This window comes from Zonotrichia albicollis, chromosome Z (genome assembly GCF_047830755.1).
Source record: "Zonotrichia albicollis isolate bZonAlb1 chromosome Z, bZonAlb1.hap1, whole genome shotgun sequence".
In the NCBI taxonomy this organism is placed as follows: Eukaryota; Metazoa; Chordata; class Aves; order Passeriformes; family Passerellidae; genus Zonotrichia; species Zonotrichia albicollis.
This window is the reverse complement of record NC_133860.1, coordinates 62,453,931-62,473,263: the sequence shown is the minus strand read 5'-3', so window position 1 is coordinate 62,473,263 and position 19,333 is coordinate 62,453,931. Positions and strand designations below refer to the sequence as shown.

Genomic DNA, 19,333 nt, shown 5'->3' with positions numbered 1-19,333 from the left:
TTCTGCACTTGAAGTATTTCACCATTTGTCACATGCTCCATGGGTACTAGATATAAGATGTTTTTACTTACTTATTTCTCAGTCATCTTCTTGAAGCTAAGCTACTGTCTGTCTTCAGAAGAGGAAGAGCAAATTAAAATGGAATGAATGATGAGTGTCAGATTCTTGTTGATTATTGTATGACTTGGAGCTGTTACTACTACTGCAAGTCCTACGGATGCAAAATCAAAAGCCTGCATAGGCCACTGTGTAGCTAATGAATTTACCAAGGTTCACCTCTGCCTGCAATTGAGATACATTAACAGATCACCTGAGTTAACAGCACCATCAATTCAGGCAGAATTGCCCCAGCCATTCACAATGATGAGTCAAACTACATCAACTCACTTCCCAACTGACAGCAAGGAATAGCGTCCACCCAAAACCCACCACACAGCCCAGCAGAACCAGCACTGCAGATTTCTGGCTTTTGAAATATCTCTGCATGAATCCACTCTTTTGTACCCTGAAACATGCTGGGCACAGAAAACATCCTCAGAGAGGCATAAGAATCAGGCCAACAGGTCTTAATGGAAAAGACTGACACCACGTGCAGATAGAGCATGCTTGACTCTTTATCAAAAAGATATCACTTAGCTAGTTGCCTAAACACAGGTTTTTGTAAGTAAGTTGAAAGCTTTGGGTGTGCTGTGAAGTATTCTGTCAGTGTTATTTATCAAGTATAATAAGGTCCTATGCTGATGAGAAAATCCCTGAAAAATTCACTGCAGGATTTTGCCTGGGTAAAGTAAGAAATGAGGATGTACAAAAAAAGCAGTTACTATTGCATTAGCAAACTTGTGTGCTATTTATACACCACCAGGAGAACTTCATGCCTCTCTTCTGACCTCAATTACAATCTTAGGTGAGCATATGTGAGTATGAGTGAATGAAAATAAGAAGGCAGCTCATATCCTGTGGGCAAGTTACACTCATTATAAATTTAAAAGCTCCTATCACTTGCTACTAAGACTGGTAAAAATTGTGTTTGTCTAGCTATTTTTATATTTGTTACATTTTTAATCCACACACATGGCTCTATCTACAAAGATTTATATATCTTTCAGTAAAACTGGAGAAATTTAAAAGTCTGTGTAGATTAAAACTGTTTGTGTGGGATGTATGTTCATGTTTATGTGTAGCAAAATCTTGCACAAAAGCAAATTTGGCATTTTTAAACAACAATGTTTATAATAGTAAGAAGGAAAGGAGTTACTATTGCACTGAATATTACTATCTTAGACAGAAAAGTTTACCTGGGGAATGAGATCAGGAAAAAAAACGGTCTTTGCTCACTGAAAAAAACAAAAAATATTTTACAACTGTTTTATCGAGAAATAATTAATTTTTCTATGCTTGGAGCAGAGAATTGAAAACAGCAACCTTGGTGGTAGAAAATGTATGGCTTTTTGTATTCTTGGGGAGAAAACACCAACACATTTGCCTTGTTCTTCCTATGTTTTTTCCTAATGTCCACTGGTAGGTGATACTAGAGACAAGGCCTTTGGTCTGGCTCTGGGATTCTCTTTCATGGCATGTGCCAGTAAAGAAAATTTCAGCTAAAATACTCCTAGTTTGACAAAATTCTAGGGAATTTAAATGCAGATTTTTATTTTTTAGATACTGAAAACACTGACCTTATAGTGGAAATAAAAATAACCCCATTCCTAGAAAGCCCATTATCTTGCCTACCCTCACTCTTAAAGTAACCAGCACAAAGGGAAAGGAAGATCTAGTTTGCAAACAGCAAGGCATACACGATAAATATGACCAGGTGAGGTCACTAAATTAAAGGTCATAAGTTATGGTTCACACAGCAGACCAGACCAGTATCACCAGACCAGTATAACGAGAAAGTCAGGTCCTCTGGCACATTTTTCTTTACCTCACTGTTACCCTACCTGCTGGAGTTAGAAGAAAGCAATCTCTCTCCTCACTCTGAGAGACTCAGCCTTCTCAGATACCTACAGTTTAGTTTTCTACAAGGACTCCTGGACTACACTGGACCCCAAGAGCTCCCCCAAAAGCCCATTAACAGGTAATAACAAGAGTTAAATATACTGGATTTTTGTTTGCCATTTTGGTTTTTTTTTTATTTTAGTTTTAAATTCTTTCTTTCTTATGAATATTGCAGGACCTCCCAGCTATACAGGACCCAAGCAATGACTGCCCTTCAGGGCTCATTACCGAGTTTGGATCCCAAATCTGTCATTAAGCTAGCAAGGGGAAGAGGTCAGGGAATGCAGGGGAAGGAGGGGTGAGAAGGTCACCCATGCAGGGGGTCTATCCCTGTTTGCAAGGCAGATGTTGCCCTTTGAGGCCATAAGGATCTATTGCTCTTAAGTCACCAGATGTTGTCCATGCTGTTTCTCAAATCCAGGTGGAAAATTCCACCATTAGCAGGAAAATTATGAACAATTTTATTGGTAATTTATGAGGAACAGTAAGCAGAGGGGGCTCAGATGTATGTATAGCAACCAAATATGCATGATTGATTTATTCCACCAATGAATGCTGCCATGCCTGAGTCTAGATGATCAAATAACACTGAGATGTTCCAGTCCAGATATCATTGAGTTTCCAGTTCAGATCTTTACAGACAAGAGCCAGCTGGCAGGTTTGGACTGGATTCCAGTTGGCCCTGCGTTGGCATGCATGGCTGTATTTTAAACAACTTACACTTCATAACACAATTAGATAGATTTTAACATATATGTTATGGATGCACAAAACAGGGCTTGCCACAAATACTTTCTACTGGGACCAAGCTCCTACCCTCTTGCAGCAGGAGTGTTTTACAGTCATTCAGCATAGCCCAAAAGGAAGTTCAAAAATCCATGTCACATAGCAAAGGAATGAGGTTCCTGCATGCACTCCCATGACACTGTTCCTTGTCTGAGAAAGCAATAGAAAATGATCAAGCTTTTTTTTTTTTTTTTTTTTTTTTTTTGCATTTATCTGTAACACTGCCTAGGCACAGTGCCTACAGTTGAGTTATGGAAACTGTATAGGAGTTTTCCACGTAAGCAGCTAATGAGCAACCAAAATTTGTATTCATGGAAACAGAAACACCTACCTATTTTCCCTCTTAACAACATTCCAGTAAATAACACTTGATCTTTTATATCAGTCTCCTGACATCTGCTTATGATTATAATACCATACAGCTAGTATGAAATTCTAGCACTTGAGATTCTTTAGTTGATGAAATAGAATAGCAAATACACAAAGTGAATACGGTCAAGCAATTGCTGTGTGATTACAAAACAACAGACAGACAAAGACAAATCCCACTGGAAAAGGTTTACATTTGGTTTTCTGTTTATGTAAATGCCTATCTCCCACTTAAGAGCACAGAAATGTGGAACAGAAAAGCATGCCTGGTAAATTCACATTGCTATAACATCTTTAACTCATCTATGATATGTAGAGAACTTCAGCTTTGTTTGCTAATATGGATACGTTTTTTTCGTACTTCACAACTGGCTGGACACTGGTGTTTGAATGATGAGACCTGAATTAGCCAAAGCCACACTGGAAAAACATGATTTCAGTTTAAATCACAACCAACCTCAAATTACAATACCTGAATTAAAGCATTTGAATCACACTCAAGCCTTTGAATAATTTTCCTTCAGATACATTCATGCCTTTGTGTTTATTGTTTTAGAAATCAAAACAAAAACATATCAACATATGTGAAAGTAAAAATGGTGGCAATCAGAGCAATACAAATATTCCTTAAAGTGAGAAGTGCTGGTTTAGCAGTTCAGACTGTGATATGTTTTAGGTTAAATGCAACTTCCCTCACTGTGCATAACAGGAATTAGAAAAATATTCCTTTCATCCTTTGTAATCTTGACTAGACTGTGTCTTAGGCCTGGTGTTACAAAGAAAATGCTCATTTGTCCTGAAATGTGTAGGAGACACCCCATTTGCCATTTGTAAGGCAAATTGAACATTCAACCACATAACAGACAAGTCAGGCTCAACTACTTTTCTTAGTATATCTAAAAGATTTCAGTGCTTCCACGTCATGTGCCAAGCTTTGTCCTGCTTCTAAGCCCTTTGTCCAGTTGGCAGCTTAAACACATGGTCTTTCTGAATGTGACAATAAAATAATGAGTCAAGCCTTACCATTGGTGTCTGTGATGATAACACTGGCTTTAGTACTGTCATTTCCTAGCTTGCTGCTCACTCTGCACACGTATTCCCCAGCGTCGGCCAACGTGGCTCTGTAAATGTGAAGCTCAGAGTATTTCCTGTGAAATCAGAAAAAAACCATATAAACATCCTATACTGGAATAACAGTCACTGCATCAACCAAAGCACTTTTCTCCCCACCTCTTTCAACAGAGGGTCTTGTCTTCCATTCTTACTGACAGATAAACACTATCCAGGCTTGAAAGAAGGGAGGATAATAAAAAAAAATCTCCTACAGGCTGCTGGAAAACAGGCATATTCATGAACCCAAATGAAGATACTTGCTTATGCTTTTCTGTATGAGAGAAGTCTTCGCTTTTAAAGAAAATCTGGAAAATAACCATCCAACAACCATCCTCTCTCAGACAAACTGTTGGCTGTCCAGAAGCCACAAAGATGGGTGTAAGACTAAAAGAGATTACCCTTCCCTATAGGTTCATATTACCAGTAGTAGAGTTCTGGACAAGTACTGAAGTTCCTAACATCTGACTAAATAATCATGAGATTAGAACACACTTTTTAACAGCCACTGCAGCCCCAAATCATTCTCCAGTGCTAACAAAAAGAAAAAAAAAAGGGCAAGAGCACAATTTTCATGAAGCTACATTTTGTTCCTGGGTCTGAGATGTAATTTAATCAGTCTCCAAGGTTTTAAGATTAGATTTTCAAATGCAGAACTCCTGCCTACCCATTAATTTTGTAGGAACATGTTCTGGTGTCATTCATGGGGTCCCCAACTCACAGGATGGCAATAATCCCATTATCTAGACTGCACAGAATGACTAGCTTGGCGAAAATGGACACATTACTGCTGTTCCCAGTTACTATTTAAAAGAAGTGCTCTGGGGAAGTTTCTGCCTATCATAAAACCTGATCTATAGAACAGTCACTCAGAGTGCATGAACGCTGCCATCCCTAAGCAGGCCCACCCTTACTTGAAGGGCTGATCCCCAGGAGGCAGTGTTTGCTCACTCTAAAAGCTCATAGTAACCACCATGACTGCTGAGATAAACAATGTTTGGGGAGATGCTTTGCTTCAACACTGCCATGTCTCCTAACTCTCCATGAAGAAATCACAACTAGTTATCCCTTCTGCAAATCACTGAGCAGGGCTTGGTTCAGACCACAAACAGGTCTGTCATAGCAGTGTGGGCTTCTAAAGCAACCAAAATGTCCAATGTCATTTTTCAATACATCCTTGTGAGCCACCCCTACCTCCATCGCAGGACATTATCCCATCTGCTATCTGCTGTCCACACCCCTGCCTACTGGCAGGTCAGTCTTCCCTGCCTCTATGTGAAACTCCTACTCTTTAGGAGTCAGCCCCCATGGGATGAAAGCAGGGTGTTAGGTGGACCCCTCTCTGCCAGAAACCTGCATCACAAGAGTTGCCCCCCATGTCCTGAAAGAAGACTGATTCCTCGAGGCCACTGGGCTTGGAAGAGGGAGGAGGCACCAAGCTAGGATAATCAATTTACTCAAGTTTTCTCAAATGGTAATGAATAGCTGAGTATTTGGGCTCTCTTCTCAGGAAATGTTAGGAGTTCAGTTCCCAGTGCTAAATTAATTAACTGGGCTGCACACTTCAGATGGCATACAAGATAAGATTCTAGCTCATGGCCACCAAAAATACGTGAGAAAAAAGTGGTAAAGGCACTGACAGAAACATCCAAAAGTTGAATGCTACTGTATCTTTGTGTGAAAGTAAAAACTGACAATGGTCCCGCATATATATCTCAAAAATTGGCCACATTTCTAAAAGAATGTTTGTCACATCTTTGTTATTCCTCACTCTCCCAGAAGCCAAGCAATTATTGAAAGGGCACATCAGACATTAAAATTCATTCTAGGTCAACAGAGAGGGGGAGTAGAGGTAACACCACAGATGAGGTTGAACAAAGCTTTGTATGTTTTTAATTTTTTAAACAGTTCGGTTGCAAACATGATACAGCGATTTTTAGGCATTTTTCAAATAACACACAGGCAAAACTGAAAGAAAATCCTCCTGTTTTAATTAGAAACTCTGAGACTGGACAAATTGAAGGTCCTTTTCGATTAATCACTTGGGGCAAAGGGTCTGCTTCTGTCTCTACAGGTGCTGGAATTAAGTGGGTCCGAGCCAAAAACGTCAAACCATATCGCACCCAGAACATGTTGGTGAGTCTAAAACTGAGGAAGCAAGTACGCAGATGTGAGCCGAACAGAGGGATCCCGGGTCACGCCTGACGTTCCTTCTGCATCGGTGGAACCTGCAAACTCTGATTTTGTGTCAATGTTATTTATAAGTGTGTCAATTGTATGTCAAATGTTTGTTTCGTAGAGCTGATTTTTGGCAAAAGTGTGGGTTTTTTGTTTTCGTTAGGTTGTAGATCCCTTCTGTTGGATCTTCAAAGTCAAATCTTATCTTAAGGTCAAAAGCAAAGTTCTTAAATTGATATATGTGTGAGGATTTTGCCAAAACTTAAGTCATGAACAGAATGGAGCAAAATCAAATTGTATGTTGGTGTCGGTGGGTTTTAATTGTTTTTTGTTGTGCAGCTTTGCTTGTGGAACAACCAAAAACAAATGTTTGGGTGACCTTAGCCAAGGCAGCTGGCTCAGACAATATATGTTTGTCTACTTTGGAACCAGAAAAACCTTTCTCAATCTGTCTGGTTGGTGTGTCAGTAAAAGATTTGCCTTTGGTCAAAAAACAATCCAATGGTGAGCCAGATGAAATTGACAATGGGAACAATCCTGCATTGAATTGGAACATTTGGGCCAAAAAACTTCCCAGAGCAGTATCTGAACCCCAAGAATTGGAAATCCTTAGTTCTTTAACGATGGATTTCTGCTTTACCTTTACAGCTAGTGGTTGGCGAAAAGTGATCCTCCAAAGTACAATGTTACTCCCCATTATTTTGCATACAGAAACTTAAGGTTTTGGTGTAATTTTTCAAACTGTTCAGATGTGCTTTCTGAGGCTGACCAATATCCATGACAATTGCCCAAGGGATATTGGGATATTGGTTCATTTGTGGAAATAGGGCTTGGCAGGGCATTCCATCACACCTTGAAGGTGGCTCATGTCGCATTGGGATGCTCACTGTAATTACACCCACTGCCAAAGTGGTCATGAGAAAGAAACAAAGGGGAACAAGATCTGCTCGTCATTATGATGAGAACTGTAAAAGTGATTTCATACCTTGGAATGCTGCAAAAAGGGTTTCAGCAGGTTTTTTTACCCCAATTGGGTTTCAGCACTGGCATTGAAACAATTAGATCAGGTTGGATGTTGGCTGAGTAAACAAACTAATGCCACATCCACTGCAATTAGTGACGTGTTAACCGATGTTGATAGTGTTAGACATGCTACCCTTCAAAATAGAGCAGCAATTGATTTTCTTTTACTGGCACAAGGACATGGTTGTGAGGAATTTGAAGGATTGTGTTGTATGAACCTGTCAGATTATTCTGAATCCATCCACAAAGGCATACAAAAACTGAAAGATTTGACAGCCCAAATTAAAGAAGATGGTGGGTCCTGGTTAGATGTTTTGTTCCAAGAATGGAGCTTTGAACCTTGGCTAAGGGAACTTTGCAAGATAGGTCTCTATGTACTGGGTGTTTTGGTAGTGATATTAATAGTAATACCCTGCATACTTCAGTGTGTGCAACGAATGATGAACAAAACGGTCAAAGAAGATTTATCATACAAGAGAGAGAAGTAGGAAGTGGATTCACAGAAAGTGCTCAAATCTCATGGAGATGGTGGATGAAGGTACAGAAATGGAGGAAGGTTTTGAGTTAAGACCCTGGAATCAACAAGAGTTTTTTGAACAATGACTTGTAACTATTGTCAGGCGTGATTTATGCCCTTTCCACTGACTGGACCTTCACAGCATTAAACTGCTGTGCTGTAATATAGCAATGCTTAGTGTCAGCAAGAACAGGCTTTAAGCAGATAATAAGCAAAAATATTATAGTAAGGCTATGAAACACAAGTAATAAACGACACGATTATGAAGGTTTCTTTTTGGGTGAACAGAGAGGGGGAATTGTGGGAATCCATAAATTTCAGAGGGTTTTAGGAAAACTGCAGAAGGCAGGCCTCAGATGCAGCAGAATTGTCAGTGGAGCTAAAAGCAAGTCATGAGATAAGTCAGCAGAAAAATTATTTAAGCTGTAGAAAAGACATGGGCAAATAGAAAAATAAAGCGATGTATTAGTGCCTGTCTAGCTTTCTAAGTTGCAGAAAGTTTGTCTAGCAAGATATTAGGAAGGTTAAGCTTATGAATGGAGCTTTGTGCGTTGTCTCTTATAAACGGGTATTGTATTTGAAATAAGCAAGCATTGTTTTAACCAAAGCTATGTGTGCTTATGGTGATTGGATAGAATTACTGTCAATATGCTTTTGCTTTGTGTGATTGGTCTAGAAGGTTATAAAGTACATTGTAACATTAAGTTTTCCGGCCTGCTGCCTGGATTGTGAGCTGTTAGCATCTTTCCCTTGTCATAACTATGTAAGGAGACTGATGCTGAAAAATAAACAGCTTGAGACACTCTCCCAGCAGCCCCATCCTGTTCACGTCTGTAAATAAATTGCTGGCGTCATTGATTAACAGCTATGCTTATACAAGAGTAAAAGTAGCCTGCTTTTTAATTTTCCTGCTAGTGATTCACCTTCACAGCAGCCTGTTGAGGGCCTGACCAGAACATGGTGTGGTATTCCACACCACCTAACAGCTTGTGTGGACATGTGCTATTTCCTATATTGCAACAGGTTATCTCGCAACCATAATTGCAGACACTTGTCTAGATGGAGAGCAATTTGTAACCTTAGGAAGCTTCAATTGGCAATGTAAACAGGCTTAGTGATTTTAAGAATTTGCCGTAACCCAGTGAAAATGAAGGAAGCACAGCTGCAGCTACTTCACTTTAATGTGGGCACCCATTGTATACTTGCTCCAGTCCTCTCCATACATTAATATTGATGCCAAACACTTTTTGGGCCTGCTTGGCTTTATGAAGAAACTCTTTTCCCTGCACATTTATTTTTATTGTTTTTGTTTTCCTTGATACATATGGGAGAATACAAGGAATTGTGTCTTCCTTTTATGGTTTTATTTTCATATTAAAATAGGTGAAGCATCAACATTTCTTAAAAATCCATTTCCAAAAAGCCAAATTTACTCTTGGTTTTAGGAAAAAACCCTGTACGGAGTTTTGTCTCTGAGAGCAGGAGAAATAATATGAATATTTATAGCCTTAAAAATATCATTAAGAGGTATTGGGACAGAATTCAAAACAGTCAGAGCAGAAGATGACTCATTAATGGCTGTAAATGAAGCAGTTTCCTAGCAATGCAGTACTCCAACAGTACTGACTTAAAGCCTTGATAAGGAATTTTATTTTCAAAGGCTTGTCCTTTTCTCAAACTGTACTGTGCTACTTCAAAAAAATGCCACTCCCTGTAAGATTTGCTTCTGCTGAATCTTGAGCTCATTGCCACTGTGACACTGCTGAGGCTGTATTCATACATGAAGGTGAAAGAAACATGGCCGACCTTATCTGGTTGCTTGAATTCATTTTGCTTCCAGTCTCCATCTGTCATTCAGAATTGCCTGTCTGCAGGGAAATATCCAGGCTAAGCTTGGTACCAAAACCTCAAGGTACGGGCCACTTACACACAAAGTTTCCTTGTGCACTGCTGCACCCAAAGCCATCATCTAGAAGTGGCAAACACCTTGTCTCTGCCACAGAAAGAGCCCAAACCTGATGAGGGAGTCTCTCCATGTAATGAAGAGCACCTGACTCATATAGCACACTGCCCAAACCAATAATATACAAGTCTCACCTGCATTTGAAATCAGAGAAGGAAAATGAAATGCTATCACAGTGAGAAGACAGCCATGGGAGAATTAGCTAGTAGGTGAAATGCTTTGTCTGAGACCTGCTTTTTTTTGAATGTCTACTGTCACGAAGAAATGGCTTAGAGCCTGGACACACAAATAAACCAATCATGGCCTCATCAATCATCAGCAATCATCAGTAGAAACTCACTGACTGCATGCTCTTACTCTGACAAATCTGAGGTAAAAGTGAGTGCTTTAAATGCATTACATTAAAATTTAAAGTCATTCAATTTCTCTCGACTCTCCAGTGTAATGAGAACAAATATAGCCATTTAGCGTGATTCACCTGCCATACTGTCATAGAAGTATAAAGTCAGAGTAGCTTGGGTTAGAAGGGTCTTTAAAGATCACATAGCCCCAACCCACTTTCCATGGACAGGGACACCTTTCACTGGAGCAGGTTACTCAGAACGCTTCCAAGGATTTGGAATCCACCACCTTTCTGTGCAACGTGTCAGCGCCTTCCCACAGTCACAGTAAAAAATGTTGTCCTAATATCTAACCTAAAACTACCCTCCTTCAGTTCACAGAGACTCCCCCTTGTCATGTTACTCCACTCCACCATAAAAATTCCTTCTCCAGCCTCCTTGCAGCCCCCTTTAGGCAGTGAAAGGTGCTGTAAAGGTCTTCCCAAAGCCTCTTCTTCTCCAGGGTGAACAGTTCCCAGTCTCTCAGTGTGTCTTCACAGGAGAGGTGCTCCAGCCCTGTGATCAACTGCTCTTCTCTGGGCTCACTCCAACAGATCCATGTCTGTCTTGCATTGGGGGTCCCAGAGCTGGATGCAGTAGTCCAGGTGGGGCCATCACATCTTGGGGCTCTGCATCCTCTGAATCAACCACCCTGAAACTATCCGAGGGAGCTTAGAGAAGTGAACTCATTTGACATGCAAAGGAGTCTTTGGAGGCTTTAGGCTTTGAGGAACCTGCATTGCCACAGGGTCTTCTAAACTCTCAAAACACTAAAAAAAGTCAGCATGTGCTCCATTTTAGCAAATCCTTTGATCTAGTACTATTCACACTGGCTATTGTGCCCAAAACACCAAGCTGCTGTATTATCTTTTCCTTGACTACTTCAGGTGTAAAGCTAAGGTCTTCATTTCCAATTTCTGAGATAGATACTTCATCATACTGCCAGCTATTTTGAAGTTTGTTAAAAAACATAAAGCTATTTATCTCTGGCTACATAGCCAAATAAAAGACCTTTAATTTATTCCAACAATAAACATGTTTTATTCTGCCATCACACAAAAGGAAGGGTGTTTCTTGCAAATTGATAGAAATCAGTGGCCAATGAATAATAACACACAGAAATAAACTTTGTGAGCTTTTTGCAAATGTGTTAGAAAGTGTTATTTTCAAGTGTTTGGATTGAAGGTGCCAGTAAGGCTGTGGTATTCTGTATGCTAACGGTTCTTCAGAAACATAGCCTACTTTTTATGTAGACATTTGAACTTTAAAACAAACATTAATCCTAGACAGCTTATCAACTACTCTAACCTTTGCAGCTGATGTTCCTCACACTTGGTAATAGTAAAAAATTCACACTAAAATGCTTGTGTAACAATACAGAAGCATATGAACATGACAAATACTTATCAGCGTGCTATCATGAAAAAAACCCCCAGACCATAAGTGGGGAAAAAAACTCCTTGATCTCTGATACTGCTCTAATTTGCAATGGGATCTTCTAAACGTGGTTTTGCTTACTGAAATGTGCGTGTCTTTTATGCGTTCACTTACACTGCATTTCCCCTCCCCTCTTTTTTAGCTTTACAACACCTTTTATCAAAATAAAATCTACTTTCTCTTAAGGTGTTCACTTCTACTCAGTCCCAGATGCACACATGAACAGCAAAAGAAGAAATGGCAAAGCAGTGACGCATCCTCAAGCTAAAATGTCAAAGTAGGAAGGCAACGAATATCCTTCAGATGTCAGCAGACATCCCTTGTAGTTTCCTTTTTTGTACTCTACATCTAGTGACTTTCATATCTCTAACTAGAAGTGCTTCTCCATTCCACACTGACATTTCTAAAACACAAGAGAGAAACTCCAACAGTGCACGGTATCATTGTGACTGGGGAGGCACAAACATGTGAAATACAGGTCAAAGCCTGCACCCTCTCCACTTACGGTGAGTGAAGATGACTTCATATTTCTATCTTCCAGAAAAAGGCAACATTTTAATCTTTTTCATTATGTATCTTTTGGGGGAGTTTAAACACTTTTTGGCACATCAAGCTGAAAAAGAGTCTCACACTTCCACATGCACCAATATCAAATCAATGGCTATGAGTTTCCCTTCTGACAGCTCCTCAAAGAGTTTTGTGGCAAAAAAAACCACAAAGAAGGGATCTGGCAAAAGGCACTTCCTCGATTCAATGCTGAACTGGTGATGGTCAGCCCCACAAGGTAAAATCCTAGCCCCAGTGAGTTTGGTCAATCAGCATCAGCCAAAATGCAAGTGGAGGAAATACTGATTGCCCCTCACAGGCAGCACCAGGTTGCTGGGAAAGCTGAGGGCTAGGCTCTGATCTGAACATTTTCTTTACAGAATAGACTGAAAATACAACTCTGACGGAGACATATGGCTCTGCAAATGAGTCCAGACAATTTACCAGGCTATTTGCCACCTGGAACAGCTCCATTTTGCAAATGCTGAAAGGAGACATCACAGGTTCCTTCATGACATCTGTGCAACTGTGGCATGGGGGCTGTGGTGGTACTGCTCTGTCCCTCTTCATATTTCATCTTGTGCCCCAGGCTGGGGTATAAGAAACTGCCAAGGAGGGTAGGACTTCTGAATTTTAACTGGAATAACTCTAAATAGTCAAATATCTATTTGTTTATGGCTTGTTTCATCTAGTGAAGTGAGCCCTGACACAAAGTATGGGGGCACTGAACACCTTTGAAAGAAAAACCTCTTGCATTCCAAAATTTCTGTGACTTGAATGAAGGGAAGGCATGGCATGGTGAACCAGAGAGTTGCTGGGCCTACTGAGAGCAGAAGTGAGAGTCAAAAGACTGTGTTCAAACAGATTTTCATAGCCGGTGACAATTACAACTTTCTAATGTAAACAACAAGGCAAGACAAAACAGCAAAAGCCTTCTCCTGTCTCAATGCAGTAAAAGCATTGTGTAGTTTTCCCCTGCAGAAAAAAGGCACCAGTCTATCTTCCAGCGCTAGTCATCAGTCACATGTGGGGAGAACTTACCACCAGACAGGCAGATAGGATTAGCCTGCTTTGCTATTTGGCTGACATCTACACCAGTGCCTTGTTCTGCAAGTGCAGGAATGCCTCTGGTAAAGGACTACTGCATGCTTGCAAAGATATTCAGAGCTAATGAGGACAGCATTCAGCCATTCTAAAGGATTAAACTGCTGGGAAAAAAAATCACTAAAATATTTCAAAATCTGTGACCCTTTGATGAATTTAAGCGTTTGATTTTAAACAATAAACAAAAAGTATCTCTATTCTTGTTAGCAGTTTAAAAATGGCCTGTCTCCAAGGTTTACCAGTTGAAATCACAGCCTTTGGCTATCAGAAAACAACTGAAATTGAGAAGGGAAAATTAATTTTACATCACACTCACACTTCATTCATACTTTCAGGAACAATAATATTGGTTTCTGTTTTCTTAGGTTTTTTTCCTCTGTAACTCATAGCTTTCAGCTTTGGGTTACTGCATTTAACAACCTCAATGCTTACATTCTGGTGAACATCACTTCCCAGCCCTCCCAGCCCCACTTGAAAGATATTATTTTGTACTTACTTTTGTTTTTTTGGGATCTTGATATTTTCCGGTCTGTTTTTTTTGGTTATTTCCTTCCCATTCTTTAACCATTTGAATCTGAGCGCAGGATACTCTGAAGTGGTTTCACACCTTAGCACTAGCTTCTGACCCACAGCAGCCTCTTGGTTTTTCATTTCCTTCAATTTGAGGGGCACCGCTAAAGAAATAAAAGAACGTGGTGGTGATTAGGCCATCCTCAAAAGGGAAAACGCTTACTCAAGTTGAGCTAGGCAAAGCATGGACAGTGAAACCCCAACCAGACTGGCAATACTTCAGCAAAAACCTCTGAAAAACAAGGATCTGTATTGTCCTTAAAGCATAAGGGCACATTTAATGACAGCCCACTTTGATGCTTTGGAGATCTCCTATTGGAGATCTCCTATTTTCGAGTCTTACAACTCGAAAGCCACAGTGAGAACCAAAGTGCTGGTTCTGAATATAGCATGGAGCACTAACAGCATTATTTGATTGTGTGCACCTAGGCACAAGACAGCACACTGTGGCAGGCACCTCTGACTGGTAACACACAAAGGCAAAGGCAGGGTACCTTGCAGCTTTACTAATTTCAATTGCTATGAGTTAGGGACTATGCAAAGGCTCCAGGTGCAACTGATCTGACAGGCAGTTAAAAGCATAAATATAAGCTCTACAGCCTCCCTCATGTCAGGGAAAGGCTCTTGTCCCAGCCAAACATTACAACCTACATTATACGCCTACCTCAAACCTCAGCTTGGTCATATCCTTTCCCTGAGGCAAAAGACAACAGGCCTGGAAGCCCATCAACAGAATCAATATCAATTAAGGGTATTTTGGACCCAGAAGGGGACACTGCATTGAAAAGGCTTAGTCAACACACTGTAGGGTTCCAGCTGAAGCATCTCAATTTCTACCGTGTCGTAGCAATAACATTTTTTCTATGTGTAAACCTCCAACCATTTCAGACTTTCTAAGTTATAGACCTCTGAAATTCCACGTGGCTACTGGTCTTTGAGGAAAGCCTTCACAAGAAGATGCAGTCCTTCTGTGAGATGCTACCCTTCATCTGACCCCCGTGCATTAGCTGTAAATCAGCCACTACTGTGCTCCAATGCATAGGTAAAACACCTATACCCGACCTTGCTTTCCCTGAGGCTTAACATAACACCTTTACTACACAACTGGGGAGGGCTAATATGGAGTACTGCAGCTGGTCAGCTGGTGGGTGATAGCCCCTAAGTCCAGCCTTGCTCAGCTGTGCCCTGCCTGAGCCTCCAGGGAGTCACTATGGCCATGCAGTGCCTCCAGCTGCAGGGCATTTTGTGCCTCGAACAGCTGTAATATTGTTCAAGGACACAAATGGCCACTGTGGTCAAATAATTCTCCATAACATGCAGACTTAAAGAGACACCAAAGGGTCTCCAACAGAGCCCTGTGCAAGAAAATATCCTAAGAAACTGGAAACTCTTGACTATGTTTTGGTATCTGCTCCTTGTATATTTGCGGAGACTTACTGACATCAGTTGCCCCTAATTATTATTCCAGTAAGACAAAAAGCAAGTAGCACCATCATAATCATAATTATGAGAAGCCCAAATAAAGGACTGATATGCACGTGTCCAATAAGTGGGTGACTGCTGAAGGCAGCAGCATGGCCTATCCCACATGTAAGGCAGCCTTTCGCACCCCAGGAAAGCAGAGGGAAACTTTTAATTTCCTGGAACTGAGCCCAGAGCAGCATAAACGGTGGTGTTTGGGAAAATGTGGTCTGCAGTGATTGACCAAATGAGGTGATACCTGCTGTGACACCAGCAGAGGACAGAAAATGAACAAGTCTTCCATAATTAAAAAACTCCTGATTAACAGGAAGGTGACAACTTTCTCCATGCACCTCTGCTGGTGTGGACAACAAGTTTCTGGCAGAAGGTGTTCTAGGCATCAACAAAATGTCTGAGAGAGAGACTTCTCTAGCAATGGCATCCAAGATGTGGTATACACAGGGCAGGCACATCTGTCAGTGTTCCACTGGGATGGATCAGGTAAAGGCCCAGCATTTCATGACAAGAAAATCTTCTCATATGTTGGTTTCCATTTTCTCCCACTGTCCTGAATAATTTTGGAAATTTCAGTGTGTTCTCAAAACACTATGAAAACAACTTTTGATTTCAGAAAAACAAGTGCCCACACACCATCCTGAAACCAATATGTTTAAATAAATACATACACTTTTATAAGTGTGTGTTTATATATATATATATATATATATATATATATATATATATATATATACATTTATATAAGAACACATGTAAATATTGTCTGAACATAAAATTTTAGGTTAATAATGTTTCAAATTTCCAAGAAAAACAATTAGCATTAAGTAAGAGCCTTACTACTGAGGCTTGTGCTAATAGCTTCATTCTGTCATTGAAGAGTTAAATTTATAGTCTTTTGTCACTATGTAAGAAAAGGAGATGCAGAGGTTTGAAATACAAAGGCATTATTCCTTATTTTACTATCTTTCACTTGTAATAGTCCTAGTCTGTATCTTGCATAAATTAAAACTGCACCACAACTGCAAGGATGAAAATTTTTGTGCTAAGGACTTCAACTAGTTATTGCCTGTTCCTTCAACATAGCAATGTGAAACTGGGAATAAAAGAGAGATGCCATTTTGTTCCTGATTTTTATTTTAATTCAGTATTATCTGCTCAAAATGACTTGCAGATTTTTTTCTTCCGTCAGAGCTGTCAGTGAAAAAAAAGAAAAGCGTTAAATTAATATGCTCAACTCTTGCCATAATTCAGGAGTTACCGGGAAACATAAAAGAGGATTTAATCAATGGCAGTGACCCTCACTAATTCACAGTAACTCGCTGTCCAAGCATGCAGGCTCTCCAGGGAAAATCGTAAAAGCTGTTCACAGACATGACAGAAAAGAGATTGTTTCTTGGAGGTTTTTTTTATTCTTTTCATTTACACGATGTTTGTTTCCTTTCAGTTACAGTTTTGCAAAAGTTAATCAGACCTGCCAGGCATATGAGAAAGCTTGTGCTGATAAAACTACAGCATTGTACACTTGGATCAAGATCAGCTACAGCTTCAACTGTTGCAAGAGGTAGCTGAGTTTCATCACAGTCTGTGCCAATTCTATGGTGCTGGCAAGACAGAACTTTGTCTGCAGGGCAAAAATGCTTTTAGAAGAGACAAAAATGCTTATAATTATAACTAGACATTGCTCTTCCTGATACCACCCTCCCCTTGCCTCTTCACCCCTTCCCTCTTTGTCCCCTCAGCATCTCCTGCCAGCTTGGCTCCCTTCCTCTTCTCCTTGCTGTGCCTGTCACGCAGCAGGACCGCTCCTGCCGCCAGTGAGGTTTCTGCCCATTGTGTGAGACTGCCCATGGCAGGCAGGAATGAGGCAGGAAGGGCGACAAAAACACTTTCTGCATTTCCTACATGTTGAAGTGCCGTCGGGGACACAAGGACTCAGTTAAAATGAAAATGGAAGGGAGCCTCACAGCATTTCCTACAGGTCACTATTTGAGCAGTGCCTTTGTGAGCAGCTCTGGTATGGCACCAGCAGAGGTGTTACACATGCCATCCATCACAGAATGACAAAGGAGCAAACAAGAACAGACAAATCCTGAAGAGAAACTGCATAAACTAAGTGTGGAAGTATTCAGAAAGAGGAACTGCTTGAATTAAAGATCTGGTGGGGCATCTACTTTATCTGTATTCCTTGTGCCAAAATGTAGTAGGGCCTCACATTTAAGAGTCAATTAGGCACACAGAAAGGCACCCAGGCTTCTCACACTACCCAGTCAGGATGTCTCTCTGTGACCCATGGACCTCCCCTGCTTTGACAGACTTTCTAAGAAAGCAGCAAGGGTGATAAAAGCGAGAGAACACAAAGCAGTGGAGCAGTTGTGTCAGCAAAGCCACACACAGTTGGAAGGGTTTAACAGGCAAAAGCAAGTAAGGTGTTAGATCTTTCCTTATTAACATGGCTTGAATAGCTGTCATTTTGTTAGCAATTTTTTCAGAAGCCCATGTCTGTTGGCCTGCATAATAGCATTGCAGATAAGGAACACAAATTTCCATATTCTCTCTGCAAAAGACTCACTGATAATGTATGAGTGCAGATAACTTCTGCCTAGACTTGCGAGTTTGGCAAAGAACATCAATCTCCTCACTTTCAGTGCTTGATTGTATAGTTAATCTGCATGGAAGCTCAACACATTGAACAAATTAAACAGGAAACCTGCAAAATATTATCACACAACCACACTCAGCTGAAATTCCATGAGTGGTTGTTTTTATTTCCGTGTCTTTTCTTTCCCTAGGAAGGCGCAAAGCCTTTTGAGAGTCTGAGCACAGGAGTGTATTAGACATGCTTGCCAGTAGGCACATGTGCAGAGTTTGCTGCAGAGTTGTGACAAACAGCTTGGTGAGGGGTAATAGAAGCCAAAGCAATAACATCCATTGCTTTGGCCTCAGACTTACTGTCTTTTTTTCTTTTCTGTTTTTTTAATTTTCTTTTTTTTTTTTTTTCCCAGTATAATGCTCAAGGCAGGGAAGTAATGCAGGACAAATTACATTATTTCCAAAAGCCTTCTCCCCTTGCATATGAGATTATAATCAAGGTCAGACTTATCATCAGCAGACCAGGTTTTCTAAACATATAAGCTGCACTTTAAAATGCACACTGCTCCCGCTCAGACAAAAAGCCTCACTGCAAAGCCCCCCAAACCCTAACCAAACAAATAAAAAAAAAAACCACCAAGTCACACAGCAACGAAAATCCACAAACAAATAAATAATTAAAACCCACGAAAATTTGTGTTCCTTCTCTTGGTTTTAATTCTCCTATAATTTTCTCAGGCAACATTTGAATTCTGAACACTTTTCAAAATTGGACTATTTCCTGCAAATATCTCTGCAGGAAGTCTCTGTGCAGATTACCTACAAGACAAAACCCTGTGCGAAATGATAGAACACCCAGCTCTCCAAAATACCAGAGTAACTGAACGCCAGCTGAAGGACTCGTGTTCAGTGAAAATCCAAACAAATGATTTGGCTACTTAATGGGAAATTCTGAATTATTTTGAAAATACTGTCAGATGCACTTCAGGTCTGGGTCTTGATATTTTTATACTTGTGTCTGCACAGACAAGAGCAAAAAGAAAAATGCAAACCTGACATTTATCTTGAACTACACATAAAATCAACATCCACAGAATATAATTCTTTCTAGTGATGCTAAAATGAAATCTTTACAGAAATTTCAGGTATTGCAAAAGCCAAATTAAAGTTGAGTACCAAAGGAATAGCTAGCAACATGGTCAGGAGCCAAGAAATAAGAGAAATAGAGAGAAATAGTGCTATAGCTGTGCTCTTTAAGCACTGGAACAGCATGGAAGCAGCAAA

The 19,333-nt window shown here is 40.3% G+C and overlaps 1 protein-coding gene across 12 annotated transcripts in view; it reads right to left on the bottom strand.

The window, feature by feature from the left end:
* NRG1 (neuregulin 1) overlaps positions 1-19,333 on the bottom strand; it is a 458,486-nt gene that overhangs the window by 133,692 nt on the left and 305,461 nt on the right. For 11 of the 12 annotated variants that reach the window (XM_074533378.1, XM_074533379.1, XM_074533380.1 and 8 more), the window contains 2 exons: positions 13,908-14,085; positions 4,177-4,301 (listed from right to left, as the gene is read on the bottom strand). In XM_074533378.1, the coding sequence (XP_074389479.1) occupies positions 4,177-4,301; positions 13,908-14,085 (303 nt within the window). The remainder of the gene's footprint in view (positions 1-4,176; positions 4,302-13,907; positions 14,086-19,333) is intronic. The other variant, XM_074533390.1, reaches the window with a different exon arrangement.